General features: G+C 30.6%; 2 protein-coding genes and 1 non-coding gene across 3 annotated transcripts; all 3 read left to right on the top strand.

The window, feature by feature from the left end:
- The first annotated feature begins 7,068 nt into the window (after positions 1-7,068).
- LOC110630385 (citrate-binding protein) lies at positions 7,069-8,160 on the top strand. The gene is made up of 2 exons (XM_021777861.2): positions 7,069-7,475; positions 7,568-8,160. Exons 1-2 carry the CDS (start codon positions 7,212-7,214, stop codon positions 8,015-8,017), a joined length of 714 nt encoding a protein of 237 aa, XP_021633553.1. The 5' UTR covers positions 7,069-7,211; the 3' UTR covers positions 8,018-8,160.
- A 3,229-nt stretch (positions 8,161-11,389) lies between these two features.
- Positions 11,390-11,461, top strand: TRNAH-GUG. The gene has a single exon. It is a non-coding gene; the product is annotated as a tRNA-His (tRNA).
- A 3,555-nt stretch (positions 11,462-15,016) lies between these two features.
- LOC122721455 (vacuolar protein sorting-associated protein 53 A-like) lies at positions 15,017-16,071 on the top strand. The gene is made up of 2 exons (XM_043949191.1): positions 15,017-15,175; positions 15,766-16,071. Exons 1-2 carry the CDS (start codon positions 15,041-15,043, stop codon positions 15,973-15,975), a joined length of 345 nt encoding a protein of 114 aa, XP_043805126.1. The 5' UTR covers positions 15,017-15,040; the 3' UTR covers positions 15,976-16,071.
- Positions 16,072-20,661: the final 4,590 nt, after the last annotated feature.

The following is a 20,661-nucleotide window of genomic DNA, read 5'->3' as shown; positions in this document are numbered from 1 at the left end:
ATCATTTTATTTATTATAAATGTATAGAGTATTGCAAATAATTCAGTTAATTATTAAGTTATTTTCAATAAATTAGTTTATTTTTATAACATAATTGTTGCTATAGTCTCAGACCGATATTCGACTTGTGTATACAGCAACGATGGATCATTGGGACCCAATAAAATATGGTCACGGCGGTTGCGTCTTTTCTACCTATCTAATTATACAAAATAATATACAATATCACAGTACAATGAAATGCTATACTAAAATACATTTATCAACTTTATTATATTCAGAATTACTAACAATATTCAAACACCATTTTTTCACTAAATAATAATACATAATTTAACACTACAATAATATACGTATTCTAAAACGATTTTATCCAAAAATCACAACAAATACTAGTAATTCATTCTATCACAACAAATATTTTATCTAAAAATCACAATAAATTTAACACTACTCACAACAAATACTACTAATTCATTCTATCACAACAAATATTCTATTCAAAAATCCCAACAAAATTAACACTACTCACAACAAATATTTATTTTAAAAATATTAAATTTTATTAAATATTAAAAAAATTTTAATAAGTCTAAAACATAAAATAAAATTAATACTAATCAATTTATATATTATTATAATATAAAAAATAAAATAAAAATTAATTTAAAAGTAATTAAAACAAATTATAAGATGGATGAAATATTTTAAGATTTTAATTTATTATATTTTTTAAAAAATATTAAATTTTATTAACTTTTTAATTATATTTATTTTAAAAATATTAAATTTTATTAAATATTAAATTTTATTAAATATTAAATTTTATTAAATATTAAAAAATATTTAATAAGACTTAAACATAAAATAAAATTAATACTCATCATTTTATATATTATTATAATATAAAAAATAAAATAAATAATAATAGGGCTGTGCAATCGGTCGGTTCGGTTCCGAACCGAACCGAACCGATAAAATCGAAAACCGATTTGTTAAAATTTATAAAACCGAAAAAACCGATTATGAAGGTATAACCGAACCGAATCGAACCGATAAAAATCGGTTCGGTTCGGTTCAAACCGAAATCTGTATTTTTTTTTATTTTTTATTTTTAATTTCAACAAAATAATTTAATAAATATTCTATTAATCTCTGGATCTAATACCCTCAAACTCCACTTCTATCGCCGCCTGCGCCGACGCAGAAACCTTCTCCTCGAGCTTAAATCCAGCAGCGGACGTGCCGCCGGAAGCCGAAGAAGCCGGAAGCCGAAGAAGCCAAATTATTGGGGCTCTGGCGGGCTCTAGTCAAAGCAATAGAACAAGAAAATCAATCAAGCATGAAAGCAAATTCACCTGAACAAGAGGCAACATATAAGCCAAAGTTTTGCCAGACCCAGTATGCGACCCCAAGACCACACTTTTTCCATCCAAAACAGCAGGAATCCCAATGCACTGTATCTCAGTAGGAACCTCAATCCCCATCTCCCTCACAGCCCCCATCACCTCTTCACTAAGCCCAATCTCCTCAAAGCTTCCCACCATCTTTTTCCCCTTCTTCGACTTAAAACCATCTTCATCCTTCTCGATAGCAACAACTGGTTTTGGTGGGAATTGGGTTTTAGCTTGTGAGGGTTTTGAGGAGTGCTTGAGGTGCCTCAATCTAAGTCTCTCTAGAAGGATTGAGTGCTTGGCTTCGTCTGGTCCAGGAATTGTACTAGACCTCCATTGTGGATCGGAGGGTGAGAGATCAGGCCCTTCTCGCGTGTGAGCCGTTTCGACGGTGTAGACGAAGAGCTGGATGTCGAGAGCCAAACTCTTCTTCACCGTCTTCATCCTCGTCACCGTCTTCCTCCTCCTCGTCGTCGTCGTCATCGTCATCGTCATCGTCGTCTCCGCCTTCACCATCGTCATCTTCATCGTCATCCTCGTCGTCGTCCGCCGACTGAACCGGTTCGTAGTCTTCGTCGTCCTCATCTTTCGGGAGAATAGGGGTGGGGGAATCGGGAGATTGGAGAATGTGGAAAATGGGATGGAGGGGAGGGATTCGGCGAAAGGTATGGAGGGGGTTGGGTTGCTGGCCTGCTGGGTTGGGTTGGGTTGGGTTGGGTTGGGTTGGGCTGGGTTGGGTTCGGTTTTTCGGTTTGATCGGTTATTTAACATGTTTAAACCGAACCGAACCGAACCGAAAACCGAATAATTTTAAATCTACTAACCGAACCAAACCGATTTTTCTGATTAACCGAACCGATAAACCGAATTTAATCGGTTCGGTTCGGTTTTTCGGTTTAGACCGAGAATTGCTCAGCCCTAAATAATAATTTTAAACTAATTAAAAAAAATTATAAGATGGATGAAATATTTTAAGATTTTAAATTATTATATTTTTTAAAAAATATTAAATTTTATTAACTTTTTAATTATATTTATTATAAAAATATTAAATTTTATTAAATATTAAAAAATTTTAAAAAAACTTAAACATAAAATAAAATTAATACTTATCATTTTATATATTATTATAACATAAAAGATAAAATAATTAAAATTATAAAAAAATTAAAAAAATTATAAGATGGTTGAAATATTTCAAGAATTTAAATTATTATTTTTAAAAAAAAATTTATTCGTTAAACTATCATTTTAAAAGTTTTAAAAGAATATATTTATAAAAATTTAAGTGCGTGGATTATGTTTGTTTAACTTTATTTAATTTTTTAATTATTGTTTAGAGATAAGTTTATATAAAAATAAATTTAAAATTTTTTTATTTGATTGTATAATTGATGGGCGATTTTAATTTTTAAAAAACTTTACTTTTTAATATTTTATATAAAAATATTAATTTATTAATTTTTTACAAATTTAAGAATTAATTAATAAATTTTTTAAAATTATAAAATTACATACAAAATTATTTTTAAAAAAATTTATTCTGAAATACTTCTAATTTTTATTTATTAACGTTTAGCATTCACATAATTAAATTTTAAAATTAGAAATATTATACTTAAAATTTCAATATATATAATAATTAAAATTATGATTATATATAAAATTATAATTTATAATTTTATTTTTACATATTAAAAAAATATATATGTACATACTCAAAAATGAATTTGAGTAAAAGAAAAATCTGATGATGGTAGAGATGCTGAAAGGAGAAAATTATATGGTGGAGATGGAAATCTACTGAAAGAGGGAGGTGGAGAGAGAGAAGAAACCGCTGAGGAGAGGGAGAAGAAAATGCTAAGAAGAGAAGATAATGCTGAGAAGAGAAAATGGAGAATGGGAAGGAGACTTAAGTCTCCTTCCATCTGTGCATGCAGGTTTGCGGGGCTGTGCACAGTGCCACACGGGCCTACATGTAAGAAAAATGTGGGTGATTCAAGAGTGCAAATATTTATATGTTGGATGCCGAACACGCCACACATTAGTTACGGGAGCAGTTTAAACTACTTCAATAATAAGGGGCGTTGTTGTTCGATACCATTGATATCAAATAACAACGCCACATGGCAGTTCGATACTTATAGTATCAAATTCCTATTTGTTCGACACTATAGATGTCGAACAAGTATGTTCGGCAGTCATGGTGTCGAACAAGTGTGTATGACTATTGAACACATTCCTTTGACACAGAATCCAAAAAAATTTTCAAATTTTGTGTGTTTAATAATTATTTTCATTATAATACCTGAATTGAAAAAAAGCTCCAGATTATTCATGGAACAATAGCAAATTAAAAAAATATAAAAATCGAGTGGTTTTTCAAAAAAGAAAAATCATACTTAATCAAAAATTATTTTCAAATTTAGGCTAACAGCGTACTGACGTTTTATCTTTTAGTTTTATTTGTTCCGTTTCATAAATTTTTATTTATTTTATTTTTTTATTTATATTAAAAATATAAAATTTTTAATTATATCTATTTTAAATGTATTAAATATTAGGTTTAATGGCAATGTTTAAATTTCATTAATAAATTAAAGAAAAATAATTTTATTTTATTTATTAAAATTAAAATTTAATGTGGTTATTTAGTAAACTTTTAAAGTATTAATAGTAATTATTGGTTTGAAGTTATTAATTTCATATATTTTCACGTGGGAATTAAAAAAAAGACAAGATATGGTATTACTAATTAATCTGTTAAAATTAATTTTATCAATTTTTTTTATTAAAATTAAATCAAAATAAAAATCACCAAATTTTTTAAAATAAATACTCCTGATCTTCCCTCATTGAGGTGCGGTAGTGTGGTAGGGTTTTCCAGTGCATACCTGTTGCTTAAGGCCTTAGTCAAAGCTTTTTGAGTTGGTTTAGTTGAGCCTTGATAGCCGTTTTCTAAGGCTGTATCTTGAAAAAAAATCAATATCCAAATTAATATAATGGTTGTGCCAATGAGAACTCTGTCTTTAAATTCATCAAGGCAAAATGTTGTGAAGCAAAAATATGAAAATAACTTAAATTTCACTGTAAACCTGAGGACCACCTATATATAACTAGAATGTAAAATAGGTTAAGAAACAAAATTCACAACTGATATGTCTATATTTTTGTCCTTATACAAAATGTCACAATTTAATTGCATCTGTTTTTATATTAAATGGTATATTTTATTTTTATTTTTATATTTAATAATGTTACTAATTAATATATCCATAATAAAATAATTTTATTATGTTTATTGTTATAATTTCTATATGACTTTTTAATTTCTTATTATTAGTATGTAATTTTTTAATTTTTTAATATAATATATTAATCATAATAAAATAAAAACTTTAATATATAAATTTTATTTCTGTTTTTAATAATATATAAATAAATCAATTATCATTAACACTATTAATTAATTGATACTATATATATATATATATATATATTTATATGAATTATAATAAATATAAATATAACAACTTAGAATTATATATATATATATATAATTAAACTCTAAAATAAGTTGATGAGAAATTTATAAGTGTTATTATTAAAATTATATATGAGAGATTAGCAAGTGCATTATTAATTCCATCTAATTATGCTATCTCTTACAAATTTATAATTTTTTTATACATTTTAATTTTATTTCTACTATTTTAATTATGCTATGTCTATTAATATATGCCTTTTTGATTTTCTACTATTTTTTAATTTAATATATTATTAATATTGCTATTAAAGTTTTATTGTATTTTTATTATTAAAAAATTTATTATATTTTTATTTTAATAATAAATACAACGTTAAAAATATATTTATAAAAATTAATTAACAACATATAAAAAATATTTAAATAATATATATATATATTAGCAATAATTTCATAAAAAAATATTATGCAAAAAGTTTTTACTATCTCATAATAATAGTATTATTTGTTAATTTGATAACTTTCTTAAATCATACTTAATATAATTTAATTAATAAATGCTATAATTTTTTTCTCTAATGAATAATTATATAAAATAAATATATATAATCAATTAAAATTATTATAAAAATATTAATAGTGATAAAATATAAAATAATTAAAAAAAAAATTAATAGAATTAATTATATAAAATATTATTTGATTTAAATAACTATAAAAATAAATAAATATAAATAATTAAAGTATAATAAAATAAAATAATTTTTCTAATACTCTAAATCAAGTATTATAAATATTAAATTTATTAAAATTGATTCATTATATTAATAATTATGATAATTTTAATTTATTCACTGCGTACAAAAATTAACTTTTATATCTCCATTCTATATAAAATCTAGAAGCATAATTTCAATTCCATGTATTTTTTTACACAATTCTCTTCTCTCTATTCTAAAAAAATAGCTTGTATTTTGAAAATTTTCCTTTTCATTGATCTCTTAGCATCTAGTGCCATGTATGGTTGCACCATACTAATTAGCCAACTCAACTCTTTTGAACAAATAGATTGAGATTCTTTTATTCAAATGATTCTTCTCTTTCACAGCCACCATTACTGCTATTACCGCCCACCACTATAGTTGAGACGGAGTAAACTTTATTTTAAAAATATAGTTCCTTAATTAAAATTTGTTATTATATATTAATAATATATGAAAGCAAATATTAAAATTTTTAATTTTTTTAATGCAAAGATACATCTCAATTAATATTTGAAGTCTTTAAATTTTCTATTTTAGAATTGAAAATCATGTATATCAGTTAGAATTATAATTCTCTTTCATAGTTATCTTCTTTGCAATGGGTTGAGTATATTTTGAATTTCAAGAGGTAAAATAAGATATTATAATCTATTAATTAATCAATAATTTCAATTTGCACTAGAATGCATATATTTTGAATTTTAAGAGATAAAATAAGATATTATAATCCATTTGTCATTGATCAATGTTCTCAATTTTAAAATCTGGATATGAAAGAGCAATACAAAGTTAAGCTGAAAAGATAGTACAAAGCAAAGCAGCTATAAACTTTGGGCTTTGGTTAATAGAGACATCACAATAAAAATCTCTTAATTAGTATTATTATTTTTTCTCTCAATTATTAATTCTATACTATCCAAATAAAACTATCAGCATATGTATAATGAGTTTATAGTTCCCCTATATTTCTGATGTAAGAACGGACTAAACCCTTCAATCACTGACTCATTCTTGGCAAGAGAGAGATCACAATTTGGGTTCCTGCCTATTTTCCATGTCCTAAACATATGAACATCCAAAGATTGAGGAGAGAAGCTAAACTTTTGTTGCTTATATAAAATAAAAAACCTAAAAATCAAAGAGAGAAAACTGAGGGCATATTGCTATTCTTTAAAGCTCTTTCCAGGTTTTTGTCAGAGAAAAAGTATTGCTCAAGTTGCATTTCCTTCATATATCTAATATTATCTTATATATATTAAAGTGGGATACAGCCAACCCCACCACTTCACCATCATCTTTCTTTGTAGACTGTAGTGGGTCGGTTTCCACTTCACTAGTGTTTTCCTACCTTTCATTTTCCACTCTTTAACTCTTTCCTTTTCATCGCTTGCAAGGATCACACCGCAGCCACTGCTCTATCTTCCAAAAAAGAATCAGAGAATCAGTAGGATAATGAAAGGCTAATCCATTTTAGCCATAGATTGTGTTCCTTCCAAGTTATAAATAGCCTTAGCTTCTCTTGGACATCATCTCTTTGATCAGCTGGCTCTTTTATTCTCCACAGCAATGATCACTGCTCCTACTGTACTTAGTGCAGTCTCTCTTATACTACTGTTCAATTGTGTGGTTTGCGCAGAGGATGATCCAACTCAAGGCTTCGTACAACTTCCCTTTAACTCATCGTTTTACTATATCCAGAAGCCTTACGATTTAGACGTGAGCAAACGATACAGCTTTGTAAATGGAACCCACAAACTGTGGGTTTACTCCACTGACAAGCCTTTGGCCAGAAGTAGCCCCACCAGGCCTCGAACAGAAGTCATAATTAACGTCAACAAACTACTCTCTCTTCCTTATTTCACTACAACGTTAATTAATCCTCTGCTGGTTGTCTTATTCTTGATTGTCTTATTTTTTTACAGGGATATAATTACACTTCTGGGGTTTGGCAGTTCGAAGGAACTGCATACGTGCCAACTGGTACGTCTGGTGTGTGTATCATGCAAGTGTTTGGAGCCGATCCAAATGCCACTATTACCACCACCTTAATGCTTAGAGTCTACTCTGGAAATTTAACCTACTATACTGATCCAGTGATTGTTCCACAAATCTACGACAGATGGTTCAGAGTTAATGTGATCCATGACATGGATGCATCGTATGTTAGTGCTTATATTGATGGGGTTCTGTCATATGAGGGATCTGGGCGTGGAGGAGCTTTCCATTTCTTCAAGTTTGGAGTCTATGCACAGAAAAATGATTCTGATTATATGGAGTCTCGCTGGAAAGATATCAAGATTTTTAAGAAAATTGTCAAGGATTCTCACAAGAAGCATCACCGCCACCGAAATAAGATTTCGGGATTCCATTAGAAATTTAAGGTTTCAAATGCATGGGTTCCGTAAGACTATTATGTAGCTTAAACGATCGATGCAAAATTTTCTTTCTTTGTTTTTTTTTTGGTATGTAAGCAAACTTTATCAATAAAAAGGTGAACAGAGGGAGTTAAGCCCAATGTAGAGGTGCAACCAACCACCAAATCAAACAAAAATTACAAAAAGCAGAAGGAGACAATCCTCCGAGTGAATCAGACACTTGTTAGGTATAAGCCTGTCACCTAAAGGACTTCCTAAGATCCAGACAAAATAACAAGATGGCTGTGACGTGAGACTTTCATGCTACTCAAATAAACAGGAAAGCCTGTTAGATGACAAGAAGAAGAAATAGTCTCCAAAACTTTTAACAGCCCATGGCAACAAAACTTGGTCTAACCAAAAAACCCATTCAACCTTTGAATTAAGATCAAGGTTGAATCATATCTTAACGCTCCTGATTCAAAGCTGCACATTTTGTAGACCTCCTATTTTTCTATCAAGCGTGCAATATGAAAAATACCTCATGTTTTGGCACACTTAAAACTAACATTAGAAATTTAAATAAATATTTTATATCATGAAAAAAATAAAATTAATAAAATTAAATAAAAATAATAAAATTAAGTAAAAAATAAAAAATAATAAAATGATAAAAATTGTCGATAAGGGTTTATTTTAAATATTTGAAAGTTAAATGGGCCAAAAGTTTCATCGCTAAAATACACGAATCATGAGAAGCACAACTAATCATGAGAAGCAATAGAAGGAAGGGAAAATTGAAGGCCAGAAGGTCTCATGAAGGGCCGTGAGAGATGGCCTTCATGAGAGGATGTGAGGAGAAGTTTCACGTATGTCTAGCCGTGAGGTGCATTAAAGACTTGAATTTTATTTTGTTTGACTCCAATTCTAGATCTGAAATGGAGAAAATTAATTGCCAGCCCCAACACTATATAAGCATTATTTCCCCTTTTACATGGCTAGCCACAAGACACCCGTTTTAATTTCTGTTGACAGTTGATTAACTCTTTAAAAAACTTTGAAAATTCTCTCAATTACTCTAAAAAAAAAAAGTCAAGAAAACCTCCCTCCTCAAGCCACCTTGCCAATGACCCCTTTTAATTTTTTTTTTAATTTTTTTAAAGATAATCTATAAAAATAAATTATTTCATGACATAAAAATATATTTTTTGAATGCTCTTAAATTAACTTGAGTGTGTTGAGCACCCTCAATTATCTTTTTTTTCTTTGTCTTCTCTTCCGTTCTCTCTCTACAATACTATTCAAGATCTTGTTATGAAAATTTTTTAAATCTAACTTGACTATTAAAGTCTATTCATTAGGGGTATTTCTAGGTAGAGTTCTAATTTTTTTTTTTATTTTGTAGGTCTCCGATTTAAAATCTTATATTTTGAAAACTGTTTAATGAAATAAAAGAAAAAATCTTTATCCACCATAACCAATTTAAAATTGGACCGCAATTATAAAAAAAAACTAAAACTGTGTTTAAATCATTAAAAATTGGACCCACCAATTTTGAACTAGAACCGACCCTTAGCCGAGCAAGACCATGAGTTAAATGAGGCTTGGGTGGTGTTAGTCATATTTGAATGAGGCTCGGGTGGTTTTAGCCATATTTGAATATATTGATCGGATTAATCAGTTGTCTAAAAATCATTTTCTAGCCCATTCCGGAAGAGACCTGGTTCCCATTAGGTTTGCTTCCAAGTTCTAAGTGATCCCCTCTGGGAGAATTATTATCATTGTTAGTATATTGGTGAATTTAAAATTTTAGAAAGTCTAAATTTTTTTAATTCAAAGAAAAACGATAGAAATTAGGAGCGAGAGATATCTGTGAAAATTGTACTATTCAATTTAAATATGTTTAATATATTTAATAATGAATTCTTCAAAATCTAATTAAAATTTATTTTGAATGGCTCAAATCTAATTATTATAACTAAAAATATTCAAAAAAATGTTTAATTTTATAAATTTTAATTTAATAATTTAAATAAAATTTAAAAGATTAATATATAATTTAAAATTTGAATAATTAAATAAATATTCAATCTTATTTGTTTCATATATATATAATATGTATAAAAAGGATAAATATATTATACTAAAAAAATATATAATATATTTAATTATTTATTTATATAAATGGATTAAATTGATGTATCTAATAGACAAATCAGAAATTCAATTTGCAGTTGACTATTATTTTCAAAACATAAATTCATTCTAAATCGAGTTATATAATATCAAAGTTCATGATAATAAAATTGGATGAGATTAAATATCTGCAAAAATCAGATCCACAAATATGAAATATCTGCCCGGAATTATATTATCAAATATTCATGTTATTTTTATATTTCCGTCACAAACTTTCTTGCAGTTGAATTGTATTTTTAAATGTTTACATATAATATAATCGGTTTCACCACAATTCTATATAATTTAATTTTCACTTGCTTGGGATCTTATCTGTATAACAATCGTTATAAAAATAGCTCGTTTAAATGAATTGTGAAAGTGAAAAATAAATAATTTTACAAAAAAATTATAAAATTTTATAATTGTTTATATCATGGAAATTTTAATTTAAATATGAAATCTGAAATTTTATAATTGTTTATATCATGAAAACTTTAATTTAAATATAAAGTTTTTTAAAAGAAAATTCAAAAATAATAAGTTATATTATATATCAAAAATCTGAAAACAATAATAAATATAGTGAAACAATGAACTGCTAAAAAAAAAATATGCTTCAGTATCGATTTATATATCCACATTCTAACAAGTATTTGTCCATTTGAATAATTTTTAAAATTATAGTAAATTATACATTTTATTGTAGCAAGTTAGATTCTTGAGAAATTTATGATTTCATCCCAACATTATTTATAAATCAATTTTTATATTTTAAAAATTTATTAAAATATCTTTTATTTTTACTTCTGTGGATCTATTTTTAACTCATATTTTTATTAAAAATTTGTTTAGAGAAGAGATAAACTTTTTAAAATTTAAAATTATCCACGTCCAAGACTACTCTACTTTAAAATATATATTATAATATTTCTGAGATTAATCTTAAAAATATATTAATTAATTTAAAATATCATTAATATAACAAGATTAATTAGTAAATATTAATAATAAATTTTTTAAAATATTTTTTAAAATTAATAGGCTAATAAATAAATTTTTCAAAGAAATGGATGTTATATAAATTAGTTAGACTAAACCCAAGTTTTGAGAAAGAAAAATAATGGAGAATATTAGGTACATATTATTGGAAAGTACTACAAAAGTATCTCAGACCTCCTACATTGTTTAGTAAATTGTTCAGTCAATCTTGTGGCTGTAGTTTAGTGGTGAGGATTCCACGTTGTGGCCGTGGAGACCTGGGCTCGAATCCCAGCAGCCACACAAATTTATTTTTCTCATTTCTTTCTTTCGTTATATATATATATATATATTTTGAGCTATACTTATATTATCCTTAAATTTATAAATGATTTTATTTTTAAGATCTAATGCTGTTATAAATTGGTTTATTGTTTAAATTTATCATTAAATTTAGTTTTAGATTTAGTTTCAGTGATATTTTTTTTTTTAAAAAAAATTATACTATATGTTGGATTAGTTTTGTTTTCATTTTTAAAATAATTTATATTTTAAAATTCAACAAAATTTATAAATACACATTTCAATCTTTTTTTTAATTTAATTAATGAATATAATCTTAAGACATAATTATGCCTATAAGTTGTATTCTTAAAATTAATTATGTTAAAAATATTGATCCTGTTTCATCAAAATTAATTTAATTTATATTTTTCCAAAAAAAAATTCAATTTTAAATTTTAATAAATATATTTTTTAAAAAATATTAACAATTTTCTCTGGATATTAATATTATGCATTTTGAGTTAAAAGTTGATCAACTTTTCTGTTTTATCATATAATTCATTTAGCCAATTTTATTCATTTATTCTATTAGAGGACTATAAAAGGTCTAAAATGCCCTTATTGATTAACTCACTTTTCTTCTTTGCATTCTCTTGAGCACAAAATCCTTCTATTAAAGATCTCTTCCCCTTATTTATTTTTATCAAAGATGATGCTCAAGCAACTATTATGTCCACAAATAACAAACGAAGCAACTGCGGTTGGGAATTAATCACAACAATTTGATTTAGCTAACCAATCAACACAGCAATTTGCTTCTCCTGAAGAGCAGGCTATAGAAATTCGAGTACCTTGATATCATGAACGAAAGCCTTTACCTCCCTAGAAATCAACTCCACATGTACTGGCAGTCGTTTTCAATCACAAAGCCTAAAGGATTTCCCACCAAGCCTGCAAAACTACCTATAAAGGATAGCAGATGAAAAGACCCCGTAGAGTGAGTTTATGGAATGACAAAAACTATTTGTCGCAGTTCCCTAAAAGCACTCTGACCCTTACTGGTAGAAACAAGAGGATCGGGGAATGTACCAGCAAATAAGGCTTACCATCCTCAATATATCACTATCATTCCCATACAACTCCATTAAGTTAGAAAACCAGTCCGTAAAGAATGCAACATTATCTGAATTTGGACAAAAACCCAAAGGAGATCCAAACGCGCTCGCTATTGATTTCACGTTCTCGTCCCATAATATCTATCTTTTCAAGCCAACAGCAAAACTCTAATTATCACGTGAATGCTTAAGAGCCCACTGACAGTGTGCAAAATCTTGATTAATGGAATACAGTATACTCTACTCGAATGGGTATTTTTAGAATTAGAACGCTCCAAAACAGAATTATAAAATAAAATAAGCTTATTGAACAGAATAGAAGTATTAGAGAAGAAAATTCAAATAATATCTATTACTTTTCATTAAAATTTGAAATTTTTTTATATACAAAAATGACACTTCAAATACCAAAATAAATACTATTATAAATAACTTGTAAACTCAAAAGATATATAACCCAATTTAAGGTGACTACATAATCTTTCCATAATAATTCATTACTTAATGGTATAAAAAGATTAAAAAATAAATTAAAATAAATGAAAAATTATTATTCTTCAACACTCTCTTTAATAATTTTCTTGACAACACCAATTTTCTCTCTTAATTTTTTAAATTTTGTTTTTTTCAAAGATTTTGTTAAAATATCCACCAATTAATCAGTAGATCTGCAATGGACAAGTTAGATTTTTCCTTCTTTTTCTACTTGTCTAATTGCAAAATACTTCACTTGAATATGCTTAGGGCCATGTGGGATCGGGTTTTTAGCTATTAGTTTATTAAAAATGATTTAATTAGATTTTTATTTTTAATATTTTTATTACTTTTTTTAAAAATTTTATATGATATTCAATTATAATATGACTAAATGTAAATCTCTTATTTATTAAATTATAAGAGATAAATAAATGATAAAATACATGTTTACACTCTTATACAATTTGAAATTAACCCATTAAATACTTAAATTAAAATTATAATCTATTAAACAATTAAATTTATAATAATAATAATAATTAAATATAAATTAATCATATTATTACAAATTATCAAAAACCTCCATTGAATCTTGTCATTGGTTGCTTCTAAAACCTCCATTGAATCCGCTTCAAGATGAACTGTGCTAGCCGGGAAAGAGATGACTAATTTTTATTTAATTGTTATAGTTTATATAAATTCATGTGAATTATCATTTTAGTTCAGATATTTAATGAATTAATCACAAGGGAATAAGTATATATTCAGTTATAAATAAATATATAATGCATAACTTATTTAATTTATTCCTTATTTTGAAGTTTATTTTATAACCGATTCTCAATCACTACAAGAATCCAACGGATCACTAGCGGACTTCACCAGCGGATTGAAGTCCGTTAGTGATACTAACGGATTCACCAACGGATTGAAGTCCGTTAGTGATACTGACGGTTAACTCTAACGGATAATTTTAATCGTATTGTCTATCAACGGATGGAACCATCCGTTAGAAATCCGTTAGTGAAATATTAACAGACCCTTTTCTCGTTAGAAATCCGTAAGTGAATTTTTGGAGCCAAATACAAAACCTAAATGAAATTCCTAAATCCTTTGCTTGTAAAATCAAAATCAAAATCACTCTGAAATCTGAACTTCCCTCCAACTTCTTCTCGGTCGTTCACTGTCGCCGTCATCCATCGTCCTGCGCCATCAACGGTTCGTCGCCATCCACCGTCGACAAGTGCGCCCTTTCTCGGCATCACTGTCCACGTGCTCATTGAAATCTAAACTTGCGTCCAACGGAACGCTCGTTCACTGCCGCAGGCATCCAACGTCCGCCGCCATCAAAGGTTCGCCGCCATCTATTTCAAATTTCCCACTCCACTGGTAGGTTGCATATTTCTTTTGAAATCTAGGAACTACTTGCATGATTGAATAACTTGAACAGTGTGACTCAGGTTATACATTTTATTTTAGAAAACTAGAGAAATGAAAAGCAACAGAACATATGAACCATGTTAAATGCCTGTAGACTGGGTTATGACAAGTTACTGAAGTTAAAGTGGGTACTTGTACTGTGCCATGCTATTCATTTGATTAGTGAGCCCTTCCTGTGTTTTAGTTTTGACCAGATGGAAATAAGATAATTTGGAGTTGGATGACATATCTAAACTTGTATAGGGAAGTTAAATATAAATCTGTTCAGACTCTATTTGATGCAGCATGCTTATAATAGTTTGGGATAATGTTGGATTTTACTCCTTAGGTTCATTAAATCCAGGTTGCGTACCAACTTAAACACATCTAATAGACTTGTAATATTAGGCTTGTCATATCCAGGTCGTTGACCAATTAAACACATCCGCTAGACTTGTACATATTACTGTAATATTAAACTGAAAATACTATATCCATTCTCTGGTTGAGATATTAAAAGGAAAAATAAGGCTAAAAAGGTTTACACCACCATGTCAGAATCTGAGAAATTAATTTTGGAAGGACCATGAATAGCATAATTTCTATAGGTGGTTGTGGTACCTGCTGTAAAAGGTTTCACATGGTCTGTCTTTTCAGGAAACAACTAGAGGGAATACTCGAAAATCTCAAAGAGAAGCCAGATGTTGGAACTTTGTTGCTGGTAAAGACTCTGGAAAACCTATATTATGAGTTTTATTATTTAATATTTTTAACCATTCTATTCTTTCCTTTCTACTTTAGCAGTAAAACCTGCAATAAGTTGTATATCTTAAACTATTTTGAACATATTGGCACATCTACTGTCTAATGTGTTGAAACTTCATCTGTTTGACCATTATACTGATCTTTGAATTAGATTAAATAACATTAAAATAAAATCTTTGCCCCACTTTAACCTTTGCCGTCTTGTCTGTCTGATAATTTGTTTTTCTTGCATCCTAAATAAATTGGATTCTGTTCTGCTTAGTGCAAATTACTATTAGGGGATTCCCTTGAAGGAGTTTTCCCAGCACTTGTCTTGGGGTTCTGGAAATTTTTTTTTTCTGAGTATTTGCTAGCTATTACTTGTCTGACTTAGCTTCAAGCAATTAAAATTGGAGTACCTATCCTCTACCTTTCTTTGGTGATGTTAATGAGATGTCACTGCACAGTATGATCAATATTCCTGTCTCAAGAATTCTTTGATTTCAGGATGCTAGTTTTGCATCTGCTAAGTGCTAATGCTACTTTTGTTTCAAAAATTATGTCCAGGCACTACAACGAACTTTAGAATTTGAGGATGAATTAGCAGAAATATTTGGAGGCCGTTCTACTAGTAGAGAGATTGGGAATGAGATAGAAGAAATTGGCAGGGACAGTAATAGTCAAACTGTATCAGATATTCGCAAAAAGTACGAAAAAAAGCTTGCAGCTAATCAAGGAGAGCCTGAAGTATGTATATTAGTCTTCCTTACAGAGTGATAAAATTTTTTCCTAATTGATATATGATTTGAGTCGAATTGCCATTTTTTATTTGTGCTAGCAGGAGAAGGATGAAAGTAAAGATTTATCAGTACCAGGAGCACCAGCAGGTGCACTTGGCATTGCACCTGCTGGTGCACTTGACAAGTGCACCAGCAGGTGCACTTCAAAGTGCACCAGCAGGTGCACTTCAAAGTGCACCAGCAGGTGCACTTCAAATTGCACTTGCTGGTGCACTTGCCAAGTGCACCAGCAGGTGCACTTCAAATTGCACCTGCTGGTGCACTTGCCAAGTGCACCAGCAGGTGCTGATACGAACCAGCAAACCCAATCACATAAGAATCAAGGAAGCAAGGATCCATTGGTGCTCCCTAGTGGACCAGTGACAAGGAGCAAAGCTAAGAAGCTTGAAGCAGCTATGAACTTACACATTCAAGAACAAGTAACACAAGAATTGACTGAGCTTGCCTTTGGCAAATGTCTCGTGAAGCTTGAAGACACACCTAAGCTACTCACCTTGCTTAAGGTGTGTAATGGAGATAGCGCTGTCTAATTTATTCAACATTGATATGATGGGCTTGCTATATTTTTATGATTTAACACTTGTTTTATTTTAGCTTTGTTTGGGCTTGTATTCTGTCCATATTTTATCTTTTAAGTTTTAGAGTGTTGGGTCATGTTTTGGGCTTATGTTTTAATACTTATGCGTTATTTTAGTGTGTGATTGGGCTTGGGCCTTAGGTGTTTAAGTCAGGCCCAAGAAGAGTGTTTAGGGTTTTATTTGTTTTTCTCCTTACTATATAAGGATAAGAAACAATTGTAAGAGGGAGCTTTTAATCAAACTTTTTAGAATTTCTTTCATGCCTTTGGCGTGTCTTGCTTTGAGTGAGAGTGAAGATTTGCTTTCATCAATTGCACCAGGAATCTTGGCTAACTTATCAACTATTCGTTGTGGCGTTTGTCAGATTCTCATCTAAATCCTTCGATCATTGGTGTTTCAGCTTCTCTAAGTTTGGGGTGCCATAGGAGGTGAGTTTATCAGATCTTTGGATTCCGTATCTACTTGTGCGTGTGGGTTTGAGGCTTGTGCCTTAGGGTTCCGCGTCAGTTGGTATCAGAGCCAAAGTGAGGTAAATTCTTATTTATCTCAGGATCTAGAGTTTTTTTTTTTTTTGAGTTTTCCTTGTCTTTCTTGTTGATTTCATTGAAAGCTTCTGTATCCATGACTGCATCTTCTTGATAAATTATCACATAATCTCTTTTGGGAAAAAAAAAATTTCGAAATCCAAAAAAAAAAAAAAAACGAAAAAAAAAACAAAAAAAAAATCGCCTTTGCCATATTTATCTTGATCTGGCTGAAATTGTGATATGCTTCCTTTTTCATCCATATTTCCTTGCCTATCTCAATTGATTGCTGTAGTTTATGGAAATCAATTTTGAATTTTGAATTGCGTTGAATCCGGATTAGGAGACAAAACAAACCTGCCTATTTCTTAAGGTGCACATTTAAGGCAACTGCATCTAAATCGATTTGGTGTCAAATCCATCTTTTAATGCTCATTTTCGTCCATGATGCTGCACTGAGTGAGATATTTTTTTTTTTTAGCCTATTTGTGGGGTTTTGATACTTGCCTTTTTGGGTAGATTTAAATAGATCCGTATTTAATTTGCGTTGAAGCGAATTAAATTCAAACTTTTGTCCAGATTCGTTTTTATTTGAATTCAAAGTTTCATTTTGGTTTAAACTTGCTTTTACTTCCTTGACATTGCTGGAGTATTGTTTGCTTGTGTCTATACTCTAGGTGATATTTTTCAAGTAGCACAACACCTAGTTTGTGTGTTACTTTCCAACTTGTCAGTGTCTTCTTTCTAGTTTTTGCGCGCTTCCTTCTTTCTTTAGGTTTTCTTCTTTGTTTCACTAAACGCACCTTGTGGTTAGTTGGTTGACCTTATTTTCTGAAGTGCAATTGAAGAATCAGCAAAAGAGTGGTAAGTGTGCAAACACTTGAGTGCTTTCCTTTCTAACACAATATTTGCTAGTTCTCTTTGTTCTTTGTTGATTTAAGGTAGGATGAGTAAAGACAAGAATGTGGTGGATAGTACTGGTGAAAGTGAATCGGACATGGGTAACAATTATGAGATCTTTAAGAAATCAGTCAGTGGTGAGTTACAAAGACTCAGTAGGGCTCTTGAGAGGATGACCGTAAGTATGGAGAGTTTGAAAGTCTCACAGGCTTCCACTTCTACAAGAATGGCCCATCGAATTCTTAACCCTGATAGACCACAAGTCCGAGAACCTCAAGTTCGAGGTGAAGTTGATGATACAGAAGATACTGTCGGACAAGGAAGAGGGAGAGGAGAAGTTCATGGAGGTACTAGAGCTGGCGTAGGGTGGAATAGAGGTGGAGATGCTAGACTTGGCAGAAATGATGATGACACCAAGACATACCAAACCAACACAATTGATGGTGACTTGAGCTCCATAAAGATGAAAGTTCCTGAATTTAAAGGGAATAACAATGCTGAAGAATACATTGAATGGGAGAGAAAAACTGAGCAAATATTTGAGTGTCATAACTATACCGAGGAGAAGAAGTCTCATATTGCCGCTGTTGAGTTCACGGGTTATGCCTCTTTCTGGTGGGATCAATTGAAATCCACTAGGAGGAATAAGGGCTTAAGGGCAGTTCCACCATGGGACTACTTGAAAGAGTTGATGCGCCAAAGATTTATTCCTTCGCACTATTATAGGGATTTGTACAACAGGTTGGCAAGACTGGTGCAAGGAGGAAAGAGTGTGGAAGAATACCACAAGGAGATGGAGATGATGATGGCTAGGGCTCATATTGAGGAGGATGAGCAAATGTTGATGTCCAGATTTCTAGGTGGTCTTAACCACTACATTGTTGAAGAACTTGACATGTACCAATACAATACCATGGAGGATATGGTAGATAAAGCAATGAAAATAGAAAGGCGACACAAGGGCAGAAATAATCTTAAACTCACATACAAGTCCTCAAATAGTGGTGGTGGATTTCCAGGCTATAGAAGTGGAGAAAAGAAAGATTACAAAGGCCCAATCTAAGGGGGCAAAGATTCGGTCCCCACTATCAAAGGACCTTCTCAAGGGAATAACAAGGAACATTCAGGTACTTCTAACTCTTCTAATCCTAATAGAGAGATAAAATGTTTTAAATGTTTGGGAAAAGGACATATTGCATCTCAATGTCCTAATAAAAGAGTTATGATAGCAACTGCTGATGGGGGTGTAGTGTCTGATTCTGATCATAGTGATGATGAGATATATGCTAATATGACTGAATTGATTGATGCTCATAATGACTGTGATGATTCGGATGTGTTTGTTGATAATGTGTTGCTTGCTGAACGTGGTGAGATACTTGTTGCTAGATGTGCTTTGAATATCCAGGTTAAGGAAGAAAGCCTAGAACAACGGGAAAACATATTTCACACTAGGTGTTTGGTTAATGGAAAAGTGTGTACTCTCATTATTGATGGGGGTAGTTGCACAAATGTGGCTAGTGTGTATATGGTGGAGAAATTGGATTTGGCTTCTATTAAACACCCTAAGCCATACAGATTGCAATGGTTGAATGACTGTGGTGAGGTTAGGGTTACACGCCAAGTGCTTATTCCATTTTCTATTGGTAGGTACAAGGATGAGATCTTGTGTGATGTGGTACCTATGCAGGCAAGCCATATGTTGTTGGGTAGGCCGTGGCAATATGATAGAAAGGTGCAACATGATGGGTTCAATAACAAGTACTCCTTTACTTATGAAGGACAGAAGGTTATACTCGCTCCTTTATCACCTCAAGAGGTATATGCTGATCAAATAAAGATGCTGGAGAGGGAGAGGGAGGCTTCGGCCTTGGCTACAAAGGGGAGTGAGAGCTTGAGTTTTGTGGTAAAAATGAGAGAAAAGTGTGAGTCTGAGGGTAAAGAGGCAGGAAAAGAATCAAGACCAATAAATGGCCCATTGGTGAGAGAAAAGATGCAAGAGGGGAAGGCAAAACAGACATTTTATGTGAGAGCGAGAGAGGCTAAGAGTGCTATATCTTTAGGGCAACCCATGTTGCTTATAAGATATAAGGAGATTTTATTTGCTGACACTGATATTAACCTTTCTTCTTTGCCTTCTAGTTTTAAGTCTATGATGCAGGAATTCACTGATGTCTTTTCAGATGAGCTACCTAGTGGATTGCCACCGTTGAGGGGGATTGAGCATCAGATAGATTTCATACCTGGTTCTAGCATTCCAAATAGACCAGCTTACCGAAGCAATCCAATGGAAACAAAGGAAATGCAAAGGCAAATTGACGAGCTTATGGAGAAGGGATTGGTGAGAGAGAGTTTAAGTCCATGTGTTGTTCCTGTGCTGCTTGTTCCAAAGAACGATGGCACTTGGCGAATGTGTGTTGATTGTAGAGCAGTTAACAAGATCACAGTGAAGTACAGGCATCCTATACCTCGGCTAGATGACATGTTGGATGAGCTTCATGGTGCCAGGTACTTTACAAAAATTGATCTTATGAGTGGATATCATCAGATTAGGATGAAACCTGGTGATGAATGGAAAACTGCATTTAAGACAAAGTATGGTTTGTATGAATGGTTAGTTATGCCTTTTGGTTTGTCAAATGCACCTAGTACGTTTATGAG

The sequence above is a fragment of the Manihot esculenta genome, chromosome 13 (assembly GCF_001659605.2).
Source record: "Manihot esculenta cultivar AM560-2 chromosome 13, M.esculenta_v8, whole genome shotgun sequence".
In the NCBI taxonomy this organism is placed as follows: Eukaryota; Viridiplantae; Streptophyta; class Magnoliopsida; order Malpighiales; family Euphorbiaceae; genus Manihot; species Manihot esculenta.
This window is presented reverse-complemented; position numbering and strand designations above follow the sequence as displayed.